General features: G+C 44.0%; 1 protein-coding gene and 1 pseudogene across 1 annotated transcript in view; one reads left to right on the forward strand and one right to left on the reverse strand.

The window, feature by feature from the left end:
• Window positions 1-8,419, reverse strand: part of SAMHD1 (SAM and HD domain containing deoxynucleoside triphosphate triphosphohydrolase 1) — a 56,992-nt gene extending 48,573 nt beyond the window's left edge. The window contains exons 1-2 of the mRNA XM_068987213.1: window positions 8,181-8,419; window positions 3,190-3,241 (exon numbers count right to left, since the gene is read on the reverse strand). Of these exons, the coding sequence (XP_068843314.1) occupies window positions 3,190-3,241; window positions 8,181-8,388 (260 nt within the window). The 5' untranslated portion in view covers window positions 8,389-8,419. The remainder of the gene's footprint in view (window positions 1-3,189; window positions 3,242-8,180) is intronic.
• Window positions 8,420-12,495: 4,076 nt separating this feature from the next.
• Window positions 12,496-13,862, forward strand: LOC138091384 (large ribosomal subunit protein uL4 pseudogene; annotated as a pseudogene).
• Window positions 13,863-15,334: the final 1,472 nt, after the last annotated feature.

Raw genomic sequence — 15,334 nt, forward strand, 5'->3', positions numbered from 1 at the left:
CAAATTTGGAAAACTCAGCAGTGGCCACAGGACTGGAAAAGGTCAGTTTTCATTTCAATTCCTAAGAAAGGCAATGCCAAAGAAAGCTCAAACTACCACACAATTGCACTCATCTCATATGCTACCAAAGTAATGCTCAAAATTCTTCAAGCCAGGTGTCAACAATACATGAACCGTGAACTTTCAGCTGTTCAAGCTGGTTTTCAAAAAGGCAGAGGAACCACAGATCCAATTGCCAACATCCTCTGGATCATCGAAAAAGCAAGAGAGCTCCAGAAAAACATCTATTTCTGCTTTATTGACTACGCCAAAGCCTTTGACTGTGTAGATCACAATAAACTGTGGAAAATTCTGAAAGAGATGGGAATACCAGACCACTTGACCGGGGTCAGGAAGCAACAGTTAGAACTGGACATGGAACAGACTGGTTCCAAATAGGAAAAGGAGTTATGTAAAGGCTGTATATTGTCACCCTGCTTATTTAACTTATATGCAGAGTACATCATGAGAAACGCTGGGCTGGAGAAAGCACAAGCTGGAATCAAGACTGCCGGGAGAAATATCAATAATCTCAGATATGCAGATGACACCACCCTTATGGCAGAAAGTGAACAGGAACTAAAAAGCCTCTTGATGAAAGTGAAAGAGGAGAGTGAAAAAGTTGGCTTAAAGCTCAACATTCAGAAAACGAAGATCATGACATCCAGTCCCATCACTTCATGGCAAATAGATGGAGAAACAGTGGAAACAGTGTCAGACTTTATTTTTTTGGGCTCCAAAATCCCTGCAGATGGTGACTGCAGCCATGAAATTAAAAGATGCTTACCCCTTGGAAGGAAAGTTATGACCAACCTAGACAGCCTATTAAAAAGCAGAGACATTGCTTTGTCAACAAAGGTCCGTCTAGTCAAGGCTATGGTTTCCAGTGGTCATGTATGGATATGAGAGTTGGACTATAAAGAAAGCTGAGTGCCTGAGTGCCAAAGAATTGATGCTGAAGGAGGAAACAGACAGAACAGGCTCCATCTTGAAAGCAGGACTCCATCTTGGGCCGGGCTGTGGACTTTGAGCTATATGCCCAGTATATATGGAAACGACGCACCAACTGGAAAACCAGGCCCCCCGGATGCAAGAACCTCAGGGCTCATACCGAGACTCTCCATTGCCTAAAAGAATACCCTAATTATCTGTTTAACCAAATAGAATCATAAATTCTATTATGCTTATTGGGGTAAGACCACAGGTCTATTGATAATTGTCCACTGTTAACTACCTAGGCTTAGGGAATATGAATCACAGGTTAACTTTGATTTTATCTTTCTCTTCCTTTGTTCCGACTAGTTTCAGGGAATTTGGGGAGGTGGGTTTGGGCACGTACACTTAGGTATATAAGGTTTTCACAAAACTGGTTGGGGTCCTTGTCTAAGAGGAGACTCTGCCTTGGGCCCACCGGTGTAATAAACTGCACTTCACTATCTGCATTGTCCTCCTGAGTGAGTTTGTTTCCTACCACGTGTGGCTACAGCAATACTTTCGAACTGTGGTGTTGGAGAAGACTCGAGAGTCCCTTGGACTGCAAGGAGATCCAACCAGTCCATCCTAAAGGAAACCAGTCCTGAATGTTCATTGGAAGGACTGATGTTGAAGCTGAAACTCCAATACTTTGGCCACCTGATGTGAACAGCTGACTCATTTGAAAAGATCCTGATGCTGGGAGGAATTGAGGGCAGGAGAAGAAAGGGATGACAGAGGATAAAATGATTGGATGGCATCACTGACTCAACGGACATGAGTTTTGAGTCAACTCCAGGAGTTGGTGATGGACAGGGAGGCCTGGCGTGCTGCAGTCCATGGGGTCACAAAGAGTTGAACACAACTGAGTGAATGAACTGAAATGAACTTGACTCAGTGTAACTGAGAAATTAAAATTTCCATTTTAATTAATTTTAATTAATTTTAACACATAGCTAGTGGCTATTGTATAGAAAAACACAGTTCTAAGGAGTCCTGCAGAACCCATCTCAGAGTTAAGAGATGGACACAAAAAGACGTGACATATAGTGTCCCTTTTGGAATTTGTACTATTTTGTTAATTCATGTGTCCCAAGTTCTTGGAAGAATGCCTAACACATAATGGTCCTCCACAAATATTTGTTGACTATCAAACAAACATTTGTTGAAATCAACAGCATTTGGATCCACAAACTACATGTTTCCCTTTTAAAGCAAAACTCTACTAGAAAAATCCATTCAGTTCAAATAGTAAGCAACTACTATACATAAGAAATAGGTAGTAAGAGGGAATATGGAGGAATGAAGTCTGTTAAAAGTCAGTTAAATGTCCTAAAGTGATCTTTTCCTTCAATCTACTTCCCTTACCAACTACTAAGCAGCAACATATAAAGTAACTCAAGCATAATCCTTTGTTTTGATTCTTTGCTTACTGTTCCCACAAACAACACTTAACTAAGTGGAATTCCAGAAAAAAAGATAGTATTTTACTACTGTTGCCAATTCCAATAGAAATAAAGTCTCTATTTAAGGAATATTTAGATATTGGATCCTCAACCCAGATCTTTAAAGTAGACCTAGATCTAGATCCTAGAATCTCCAGTCATACATACAGACCTCAGCGTATACATCTAATTTATGAAGGGCTTACCATGCGCTAATCACTTTACACACATTGTCTCACAGGTATCCATTTCACAGGTGCAGAAACTGGAGGGTTAAATAAATTGTCCCATATCATTCAAATGAAAAATGCCAAACTTCTTTGGGCAGTGTCTTTAACACCAAGGAAGCATTTCAGTCTTAACACACCTTTAGAAAGATCTAGAAATATGTTCAAGATAGGACTGCATTTTTCTTGCTAATGTTTTTTTCCTATCAGTTCTACATTTTCTGATGTGAATAATTATTCTGAACTTGAGAGTAAAAAGTTGGTCACTACAAACTTCATGAAGGTTTGTCAGCATAAATTTTTAAATAGGAATCATTAGTAATACTAAACACAGGATTTGCACAGCAAAAAGAAAAACAACTGTTAAACAGCAGGCATGGTATTCTGTTTTAAAACCCTACAAATCTGAGGACAGTTAATGTTAATGATCTTGGGCTTTGTCTTTCAAATGTGAATAAAAAGGTCTTAAGTGTGCTTGGCTACAATGCGAATTTTATCATTCTCACCTTATTCCAAGATCTTCAGGAAAGGGCAGTAATGAACCTGTCATTTTCTTCTCTATGGAAGAAAACAGAGAAAACAATAAATGATTTCAATATTTACAGCATTTGCTTTTCGATTTCTTTCAGTTTGGATCCATCAGAATTTACTCAGATCAAGATTTTTAGAGCATCCAGTATGTTGCAGTGAAAAGGACAAAAGAGGAATGAGTTTTTCTCTCTCCCTTTCCTGAGAACAAAGAATATAAAGGAATAGTGAGCAGGTCTCAACATTCCTGGTTTTTTTCACTTTGCTCCTAACTCTGAATGTCTGAGTTTGCTTTTCTGCCCCTTAACTCTGCAGGAGCTACACTTCTCACCTATTTTCTTTTGACTCGTGTTTACCCTTACAACACCCTTCACCTTGTAATTACATACCAAAAAGAAGGCCACAGAGCCACTGAACTGCCAGACTCAATCACTGGGTTACTAATGTCAGCTTATGATTGTCTGTGAAACAATACAAGAGGAAGAAATCAAGATCCTATCACCTTTGTTCCTCACCACTGACTCCTGACTGCAAGCCCTTGCCTTACATAAGCCCCCAGACTCCTCGTGGAGCAGGGGGCACAGTTCTTCAGGCACGAGCCTACTGTGTTCCCCTCTCCGCCAGCTGAGAATAAAAGCCACCTTTCTATTTCCTCCAAACTCTGTTTCCGTATTTTTCATTCAGCTTCAGTAGGCACAGAAGGCCAAGATTTCAGCTGACAACAAGTACTGGCAACAAGGTACTTCCCAGGTGACGAAGTGGTAAAGAATCCTCCTGCCAAGAGATGGAGGTTCAGTCCCTGGATCAGGAATATCCCTTGGAGTAGGAAATGGAGACCCACGTTTGTATTCTTGCCTGGAAAATTCCATGGAGCCAGCTCAGGGTCACATAGTGTGGACGCTGAACACTCAGGACTCAGCACCTCCCACATGGGTTTGTTGGCGGGAGGGCAAAGGTGACTCTGGGCCCCCAATTTTACAGCCAACCTTGCCCTTACAAGGCTAGGGTGACTTAGATCAAAGCATGAACCTTCAGGTGCCAGGTGAGCAGGGCCTGGTCCAGTAGAAAATTTATATTTTTTTTCATCTGCAAGCAATAAATGCTGGAGAGGGTGTGGAGAAAAGGGAACCCTCCTACACTGTTGGTGGGAATGCAAACTAGTACAGCCACTATGGAGAACAGTGTGGAGATTCCTTAAAAAATTGCAAATAGAACTACCTTATGACCCAGCAATCCCACTGCTGGGCATACACACCGAGGAAACCAGAACTGAAAGAGACACATGTACCCCAATGTTCATCGCAGCACTGTTTATAATAGCCAGGACATGGAAACAACCTAGATGTCCATCAGCAGATGAATGGATAAGAAAGCTGTGGTACATATACACAATGGAGTATTACTCAGCCGTTAAAAAGAATTCATTTGATTCAGTTCTGATGAGATGGATGAAACTGGAGCCGATTATACAGAGTGAAGTAAGCCAGAAAGAAAAACACCAATACAGTATACTAACACATATATATGGAATTTAGAAAGATGGCAATGACGACCCTGTATGCAAGACAGGAAAAAAGACACAGCTGTGTATAACAGACTTTTGGACTCAGAGGGAGAGGGAGAGGGTGGGATGATTTGGGAGAATGGCATTCTATCATGTATACTATCATGTAAGAATTGAATTGCCAGTCTATGTCTGACACAGGATACAGCATGCTTGGGGCTGGTGCATGGGGATGACCCACAGAGATGTTATGGGGAGGGAGGTGGGAGGGGGGTTCATGTTTGGGAACACATGTAAGAATTAAAGATTTTAAAATTAAAAAAAAATAAAATAAATAAAATAAATTTAAAAAAAAGGAAATTTATATATTTTTTCCTATTTATAACTAGTGGTTAGAAGAATAATTCTTGAATATATTTCTCTGGACACTGTACAAATATTTTTATAAATTCTTACAAGTGAAATTCACTGTAAGCAAAAAGGTATTTCTAAACTGTCCAGGGTTAAACAAATGGATACTTCCATCAACTTTATTAGATTACCCATTTCTATTATCAATTTTTAAATATCTTTTTCTGTGTTTACAAGCTGGTTATCAACTGTTTGTTCTTGTGTTTTGCTCATTTTCCTACTGGGGTGTTTTTTTCCTTGCTCTTAGCTGACTTTATAACTTTGGATATGTTCTCTTTTCTTTTCTTATTGGTTTATTTGTTCCTGTATTGCTGAGGGAAATTCAGTGTATTTTGATGAGAATGCTACTGCTGCTACTGCTAAGTCACTTCAGTCATGTCCGACTCTGTGCGACCCCATAGACGGCAGCCCACCAGGCTCCCCCGTCCCTGGGATTCTCCAGCCAGGAACACTGGAGTGGGTTGCCATTTCCTTCTCCAATGCATGAAAGGGAAAAGTGAAAGTGAAGTCATTCAGTCGTGTCCGACTCTTAGGGACCCCATGGACTGCAGCCCACCAGGCTCCCCCGCCCATGGGATTTTCCAGGCAAGAGTACTGGAGTGGGGTGCCATTGCCTTCTCTGTTTGATGAGAATACTTGTTAAGATATAGCTGGGATGAATTCTGGAGTTCAAAGACCTAATCTTAAAATCCAACTCTGTTTTTTTCTAGTTGTGTGACCTTTGAATCTCAAACATACCATGTTAAAAAACATGGATCACAGCTTCTAAATTCCTGTAAATCGTATTCCAAAATGAGGAAAGGGACCCAGCACCTTGTGCTGAGTTTTGTCAAATAAAAATCTGTACACAAGTTACTGTGTATAAAACAAGTTCCTACTGTATAGCACAGGGAACTACATTCTATATGTGTGTATATATGGCTTCCCAGGTGGCGCTAGTGGTAAAGAACCCACCTACCAATACAGGAGACATAAGAGATGCAGCTTCGATCACTGGGCTGGGAAGATTCCCTGGAGGAGGGCACAGCAACCCACTCCAGTATTCTTGCCTGGAGAATCCCATGAACAGAAGAGCTTGGCAGGCTACCATCCATAGGGTTGCAAAAAGTTGGACACGACTGAAGCTATGCACACACGCATGCATATATAAATAAATGTGTGTGTGTGTGTGTATATATATATATATATATATATATATATACACACTTCTCAGGTGGTGGCGCTAGTGGTAAAGATTCCACTTGCCAATGTAGCAGACACAGGAGATGCAGGTTTGATCCCTGGGTGGAGAAGATCCCCTGAAGTAGGAAATGGCAACCCATTCCAGTGTTCTTGCATCCTATAGACAGAGAAGCCTGGAGGGCTACAGTTTATAGGGTCACAAAAAGACACAAATGATCATAGCATACACACACACATTTGTATAACTGAATCATTCTGATGTACATCAGAAACTAACACAACATTGTAAATTAACCATACTTCAATTTAAAAAAAAATCTGGACTTAGGGACAGATTTTAATTAATGAGAAAAATTATTTGCAATAGGGAGAATGTTTTGATCTCAGAAATCTGCAAGTGGCTCAAAAAAAAAAATTTTTTTTTTAATAGGATAAAGAAGGGACAAGCAGAGATAACCAGAACCTTTGGAGGAGAAGTGTCCTCAGTCTGACAGGACATTGTCTGGCTGTGGTCAGGTGCAACATCCATCAAGCTATCCTTAGACTTGAACCGCTAAAGATCCTCCCACCCTAGTCCCCAGCCTAAGCACACAGGGCTCCACCCCCAAACTGCAAAAGTTTTCTGAATTTGCAAATCACACCCACTTTCCTATTGAAAACTTCAGAGGGTAAAGCAGAGGTTAAGCTTCACATCCCTTACAGGAAGCTCAGTAGATTTCAAGTGGATGGATGTTTGAACTTGAGCCAATAAAGTTGCTTAAAATTCACAACCTACAAGCCAAGCTGCAAGCTCCTGGGAGTTCAGAGGTCAATTGAGCCACTCTAGGGTTTAGAGTTAGCGAGGGAAACTGCTTTTGGAGAACAAAACATGATCTTCATCAAGTTCTGCAAGTACAGGCACCAAGCGCGTAGAGTCCTACCGGGATGGTACAGTAGGTGATGAGGATTCAGAGATTAACAAAAATCTTCTTTCCCCGCTAGAAAAACTCCCTGTTGGGAGGGGAGCGGAGGAAACAAACTTTCAAGCACCCAGAGAGTGTGCACTAAGTTGCTTCTGTCGTGTTCGATATTTTCCGACCCCATGGACTGCAGCCTGCCAGGCTCCTCTGTCCATGGGGATTTTCCAGGCACGAATACTGGAGTGGGTTGCCATGCCCTCCTCCAGGGGGATTTTCCCGACTCCCCAGAGATGCAACCCGCGTCTCTTAATAAGTCTCCTACATTGGCTGGCGGGTTCTTTACCATTAGCGCCACCTGGGAAGCCCCTTCCCCACATAATCTAACGTGGCTAGTGTTCATGGAGCTGCATCATCACAGGGGTGTCCCGAACCTGGTGAACATGAGTGACAGCAACCCTCCCACTCAGGTTCTTCTAAAAAAAGGGACCCGAGTCTCGCCTCTCCGGCGCCGGGGTGTTAAGCTCCTGAAGAAGCCCACCAGAGTTAGACCAGCTGACCCCTCTTTCTCCTCCAGGGTTCCAACCCCCAAAGTCCGCCCCCTGCCTACCGGTCCCCAACCCCAGACGCCCCATTTCTCCTTCCCCTCCATCTCAGGTCATCCCTCCTGGGCGCCGCCGCCACAGGTCCATCCTTTCGGGTGCCTCCTGTGTCAACTCTGCCCCTCCCTTCCCTCGGGTCCCCTTCTCCGAGGGCTCGCCGCCTCAGGTTTCCGCTCTCCGCCTCAGGTCATTCCCTCCTCGGCGCCGCCGCCTCAGTCCACCCCTTCGGGTGCCTCCCGCGTCCGGTCTCCCTCGGCCGCTCTGGCTCCTCTTAGAGGCCCCCGCTCACTGCCTCAGGGCGCCCTCTCTCAGGCCCGGCTGTCCCGGGCACGGGTGGCCGGCCCCCCGGCCCCTCAGCAACCCAGCTTTGATACCTCGGCAGAGTTTCAGCAGCTCCGAATCGCTGAAGCCACAGCGCCTTAGGAAGGAGCACACCTGCTCCGGGCCCCAGGTTCGGTAGTCCGGGTCGAGGTCGTGGCTCGGGGACGTCTCTGCGTCTGCAGGAGGGGAGTTTGGCGGCGTTCTTGGGCTGCCATCGCGCCGGGGCCGCTTAGGGGTCTTCTGGGAGTCGGCATTCTGCATGGCTACGCACACACACACCTCGCCTCAGCACACTCCAGAACCCCGGCGCCCGGCCCGCGCGCAAGCGCACTCGCAGCTCGGCGCCGGCGGCGAGTCGGCTTTATACTGCCAGGCTGCAGGCCGATAGCGCAGGCGCACTGACAGCTCAGGCCTTGGGGCCAGACAAGCCGCCCACTTCAGTCCCCCAGCCCCCCAGCCCCTGCGCAGGCGCTATGAAAGGACCTAAACCGCACCCAGGCATTTACGGTAAAGCGAGTGAGTAGAAGGAAAAGTGAGGACAGTGCTAATAAGGCGGGGGGGGGGAGCCGGCAAAGAGTGTGCCCAGTACAGGCTACTACACTCCAGAGCAGAGGATCTTCTGGTGAACTGAACTTCAGACTATCCCAGGTTTACCCTTGGCCGTATTTCAGATGCCCTAAACTTAAAAGAAACCTGAAAGGCCATAAGGTTGCCCTCATCTTAATTAAGAGAAAAGTGGGCCGGAAAGAGAACTGGAACATGCTGGAATGAATTCAAACCTGATGTAAAGCCGTCAGCTTGCATTAACAAGTTCTGCAGTATTGCTGGCCAATTAGAGGGTCTTGGGGATGTCTGTCCATGAACTCTTAGCCCATCTTCAAGTCTCCATACACCAGCAGATGTCAGACTTCTTTCCAAAAGAATCCTCACCCCTTCACTCCATCCCAACTCCCTGCCCAGAGGAAAGAAAGTGGACAATCTGATAAGTTAAAATTTATCTTCAAGGACTTTTACTACCTGGTGGTAGCTGCCTATGAAAATGGCAAGCATCTCGCCTTCATTCTTGCCACCCTGGAGCAGGACCCAAACTTACCTATAAATCTTGATCTGTACAGCTGTAAAATGATTACTACTGCTACTAAAGCTGATACACCTTCCCATCAACCCAACCATAGACCCGTCTAGGAGATAAAGGTTGAATGAGGCAGATTATGATCAAGCAGCATGAACCTGTCAGTGGTCTCGCAGTTAAGCCAAATATTTTTAGCAAACACTTAGAGCTTCATTGTGTGCCAGGCACTGTTCTAAGGGTTTTGCAAGTATTAATTAAGCATCACAGTAACCTTTAAGTGAAGTGAAGTGAAAGTTGCTCAGGTGTGTCTTACACTTTGCAACCCCATGGACTATACAGTCCATGGAATTTTCCAGGCCATAATACTGGAGTGAGTAGCCTTTCCCTTCTCCAGGGGATCTTCTCAACCCAGGGATCAAACCCAGGTATCCCACATTGCAGGCTGATTCTTTACCAGCTGAGCCATAAGGGAAGCCCGAGAATACTGGAGTGAGTAGCTTATCCGTTCTCCAGCAGATCTTCCCCACCCAGGAATGGAACTGGGGTTTCCTGCATTGCAAGTGGATTCTTTACTGACTGAGCTATCAGGGAAGCCCACAATAACCTTAATATGTAAGGAATTGAGGTACAGAGGAATAAGTGATTTGCTCAAAGTCACCCAGCTAGGGAATGATGAAGCCTGAATTTAAACAGGGGGCAATCTAGCTTTTCTCTGAAGCCTCTGCTCCTACTCACTTGCCAACAATTGCTTGCTAATGGAAATTCTGATACAAAATTATTTTATATTAGTTAACCCAAATTTTTCAATTGCTCCCTTATCCCATAGACCCCTGAGGGAAAGTATAGAGAGGTGACCTTGCCCTCCTCTGCACGGAAGGACAGAAGAACCAGGGCCCAAAAGACATATCTTTAAACCCCAGAATATTTTGAGTAAAGAATGTTTTTCAAGACTTGTGAAACCAAAACCACAAGGGCAAGGGAGTCAAAGAGACAAGTAACATATATATGTGAAAGATATATATTTAAACTTGAACATGGCTGTTTGAAAATTTGTGTTTATAAGACTTGTGGGAAAACCTGCCCTGACAGCAAGGTTTCTTGGACAGTAGAAGGTGATATAAGCAGGGTTTTAAGTTTAATCAGTTGGGTTTGTTCAAAGCAGTTGCTTTTGAGAAATTAATTTTCTATTTGTTTTTGCTTGTTAAAGAGTTGTTTTTGCTTGTTAAAGAGTATGATTTATGCCATAGCTATTATGTTTCCCCTAATCTACTTCATAGGGCCCCTAAATCTTACACAAAGTTGGTTGGTTTCTTGTGGAAGGTCACATGGCTGGTAAGTGACAGACTCAAGATTCAGAACTGACTCCAAAACTTGGATGGTTTCTAGTTTGCTGCTTTACTTCCACTTGGTCCTGGTGATTCTGTTTCATCCAGTCATTCCACAACCTGGAAACAAATGCCTAGTAGACACAGGCCCTCTGCTCTGGTCATATTGAGAGAAATGAATATTCACGAGCTCCTCTGATGTCAATCTCACCATAGTTAGAACTAGAAAAAAACAACTCAAAGTTCAATTAATTTAAGGCCCATTGTTTAATGACCTTGAATACCCTCAGCAAGTCCTCCCTGCTCTTCCAAGCTAGCTTTCACCCACCCAGCTGAATTGGGCAATTTTATTCCTGGCACCATTAACCTTGTGGTTTTACATCTCTCCACAACTTCCTCTTCAACCAGCACTGCTAGTTCTCAGTGCCATCTAGCACCACTCCCTGGTTCTCTCATTGAACCTAACCTCCTCAAGGACCTTGTCTGTTCCATCTGCCAAAATCCCAAAGCAAGCCAAAATTCTTTTTTTTTTTTTAATATATAGATTTCTTTGTCTGATAAAAATAATGTTCAAGAAAGAAAACTTGGAAAACAAAATGTGTATATACACACATACAGATCCAAAGATACAGATCCTGCTACATACAGATCCTGGTGCATGCCCCATAAGTCTTTTTCTTTTTTCATAAGTCTTTTTTGGTTCATTGATGCAGAAACTTATCTGCATGTTTGTCAGGGAATTCTTTGTTAAAAAAAAAAAGAGTGAACTGGCAAAATGATAATAGCTAACATATTTGATCCCATCACTTCATGGGAAACAGATGGGGAAACAGTGGAAACAGTGTCAGACTTTATTTTTCTGGGCTCCAAAATCACTGCAGATGGTGACTGCAGCCATGAAATTAAAAGACACTTACCCCTTGGAAGGAAAGTTATGACCAATCTAGATAGCATATTCAAAAGCAGAGACATTACTTTGCCAACAAAGGTCCGTCTAGTCAAGGCTATGGTTTTTCCAGTGGTCATGTATGGATGTGAGAGTTGGATTGTGAAGGCTGAGCACAGAAGAATTGATGCTTTTGAACTGTGGTCTTGGAGAAGACTCTTGAGAGTCCCTTGGACTGCAAGGAGATCCAACCAGTCCATCCTAAAGATCAGTCCTGGGTGTTCATTGGAAGGACTGATGCTGAGGCTCAAACTCCAATACTTTGGCCACCTCATGCAAAAAGTTGACTCATTGGAAAAGACCCTGATGCTGGGAGGGATTGGGGGCAGGAGGAGAAGGGGATAACAGAGGATGAGATGGCTGGATGGCATCACCGACTCGATGCACATGAGTTTGAGAGAACTCCAGGAGCTGATGATGGACAGGGAGGCCTGGCATGCTGCAATTCATGGGGTCACAGAGTCAGACACGACGGAGAGATTGAACTGAACTGAAGTGAACATATTTGAGTACCTACTAGGAATCAGATAGTCTATTTGTGCTTTACTTTATATACATAATTTTCAATCCTTATAACAATGTCATTAGATAGGTATACTAGCTGATCTTCTTTGGTTATAAATACGTTCATTCATTCATTCCATCAATATTAATATATACTGGGTATGTACTAATTTGTTTGGCACCTGGGACACAACAATGAACCAAAGAAACAAAAACCTCTGCCCCAGTGAAACATATTCTAGCTGGGGGAGACTGGCAATGAATAATAGTCTAATTAACAAGAATAAAGTTAGAAGATGGTACTTTGGAAAAAAGGTTTTAAAGAGGAGTAGAGGAGGAGGATAGAGTCACAGTTTTGAGTAGTGGGGAAACTTTTGAGAACATGAAATTTCTTCCTCAACTATGCAGGTATCTGGAGGAAAAGCATTCCAGACAAAGAGAACACCAAGTGCAAAGGCTTTTGAAGCAGGAGTATGCTGGGTGTTAAGAAATAGCAAAGAGCTTTTCCTGTGGGAGCCGCCGGGGTGAGAGGAGCGTGGCCTTCTCCTCTCCCCGCCATGGCGTGTGCTCGTCCACTGATATCAGTGTGCTCCGAAAAGGGGGAGTCATCTGTCAAAAATGTCACTTTGCCTGCTGTGTTCAAGGCTCCCATTCGACCCGATATTGTTAACTTTGTTCACACCAACTTGCGCAAAAACAACAGACAGCCCTATGCTGTCAGTGAATTAGCAGGTCATCAAACCAGTGCTGAGTCTTGGGGTACCGGCAGAGCTGTGGCTCGAATTCCCAGGGTTCGAGGTGGTGGGACTCACCGTTCTGGTCAGGGTGCTTTTGGAAATATGTGTCGTGGGGGCCGCATGTTTGCACCAACCAAGACCTGGCGACGTTGGCACCGCAGAGTGAATACAACGCAGAAGCGATACGCCATCTGCTCTGCACTGGCTGCCTCAGCCTTAGCGGCGCTGGTCATGTCTAAAGGTCATCGTATAGAGGAAGTTCCTGAACTCCCTTTGGTGGTGGAAGATAAAGTTGAAGGCTACAAGAAGACCAAGGAGGCTGTTTTGCTTCTGAAGAAACTTAAGGCCTGGAATGATATCAAAAAGGTCTACGCCTCTCAGCGAATGAGAGCCGGCAAAGGCAAAATGAGAAACCGGCGCCGCATCCAGCGCAGGGGACCCTGCATCATCTATAATGAGGACAGTGGGATCATCAAGGCCTTCAGAAACATCCCTGGAATTACTCTGCTTAATGTAAGCAAGCTGAACATTTTGAAACTTGCTCCTGGTGGTCACGTGGGATGTTTCTGCATTTGGACTGAAAGTGCTTTCCGAAAGTTAGATGAGCTATATGGCACTTGGCGTAAAGCAGCCTCCCTCAAGAGTAACTACAACCTCCCCATGCACAAGATGCTCAATACAGACCTTAGCAGAATCTTGAAAAGCCCAGAAATCCAAAGAGCACTCCGAGCACCAAGCAAGAAGATTCATCGCAGAGTCCTGAAGAAGAATCCACTGAAAAACCTGAGAATCATGTTGAAGCTTAACCCGTACGCAAAGACCATGCGCCGGAACACCATTCTTCGGCAGGCCAAGAATCACAAAATCCGCATGGATAAGGCAGCAGCAGCACTAGAAGCCAAATCAGATCAGAAGGGGGTTTAGGGCAAGAAGCCTGTGGTGGGAAACAAAGAAAAGAAGGCTGTTGGTGATAAGAAGCTGAAGAAGCCTGTGGTGGGAAAAAAGGCTGCAGGGACCAAGAAACCAGCAGCTGAAAAGAAGCCCACAGAAAAGAAACCCACCTCAGAGGAAAAGAAGGCTGCTGCATAAACTTAAATTTGTTTATTCCATAAATGCCAAATCATTTTGGACAGCTAATTTTGAATAAAGACCTGAACAAAGAGGCAATGAGAAAAAAAAAAAAGAAATAGCAAAGAGACCAGTGTGGATGGGCAAAGTGAGCAAAGGGGAAGTACTAAGAGATTAAGTCAAGGAGGGTGCAAATCGTGAGGGCTACCAGCTGCAAGTGGCTTTGAGATCCCATCTTTATGGCTTCATATCTAGAAATGAAAGAAAGCCTCTGCTCCTCCAGTTCAAATGTAAGGGAATGATTTCAACAAGTCTGGATTGCTTTCATTCCTGGACCAGTTGTGTTATGAAATGATTGACCCAATCAGGATATATGTTACCCCTTGGGTTAGAGGGCAAGGTCTAGTATCAGGAAGAAGAGACTTGGTTCTGGACAAAGATTCCTGGTGTTATTTAAGAAATTTGGAAATGAAGCCCAGGGAGGTGAAATGACTTGCCAAAGGCCACACCCTTGTGTTAAGTGCTTTAGGATTTGAACCTAGATCAGCCAGGTGATGCTTAGTGGTAAAAAACCTGCCTGCCAGTGCAGGAGACGTGAGACAGAGATTTGATCCCTGGGTCGGGAAGATCCCCTGGAGAAGGGCATGGCAACCCACTCCAGTATTCTTGCCTGGAGAATCCCATGGACCAAGGAGCCTGGCAGGCTACAGTTCATAGGTTCGCAGAGTCAGACACGACTGAAGCAACTTAGCATACACGCACAGCCTTGAAAACCACTGTTCTGTTCTGTAACTTGAGCTGGGTACAAGTTCTATTGCTTTTAGGCAGTCACAGGGAGTGGCCAACTCTTCCTATAGAGTTTCACTTATGGTGACTTCCTAGGAGTGCCTCAGTGTATGGGGTGGAGTGACCATGTATTTGGGAGTTAGGATGCTCAAACATTTGAGGGAGTGGCCAGACTTCAGTGGGTTGCTCCTGAGTAAACATAGTTCATGAATCCTTTTAAACTCACTGCTTACAGCCAGTCTCCACTTGTATTTCAACTTATATTCAACTTTGTACTCAGTCGTCTCCTCAGTGATCTTGTGTCTTTAGGGGTAAATCCTCTCAGTTTCAAACCTCCCAGTACAGTCAAGGTTCTGAGCCTTTATTTGGGGGTCCTCTGTGGCTGGCTTTCTCTGGAAAGGGAATGGTTCATCTTGGTCAGTACTCAGTTGTGGGGAATTAGGTTTCTAAAGGCACTGCCATTGTTCAGAACTCCAGATCAATTAATGTTTAAAACTTATGGGCCTTCCTCTTGTAAATTTCTTTTGCATTGAACTAAAATCACCTGCAATGATTTGAAACTCTGTTGGTCTACTTTTGGCTTGTTCAGAATTTCAAAATTAGTTTATTTGTGTGCTCAACTGGAGAAAAGCTATAGTACAAAACAAAGAGAATGTGAAGCATATTTCAATTCATATTTTGAGGCCTCCAATCATAATTAATGTATCTGCTACTATTGCTTCCCCCTGAGAAACTAACTCACAATTATCTCAAAAGATTTCCAAGCTCG

This window comes from Capricornis sumatraensis, chromosome 15, assembly GCF_032405125.1.
Source record: "Capricornis sumatraensis isolate serow.1 chromosome 15, serow.2, whole genome shotgun sequence".
NCBI classification, from domain to species: Eukaryota; Metazoa; Chordata; class Mammalia; order Artiodactyla; family Bovidae; genus Capricornis; species Capricornis sumatraensis.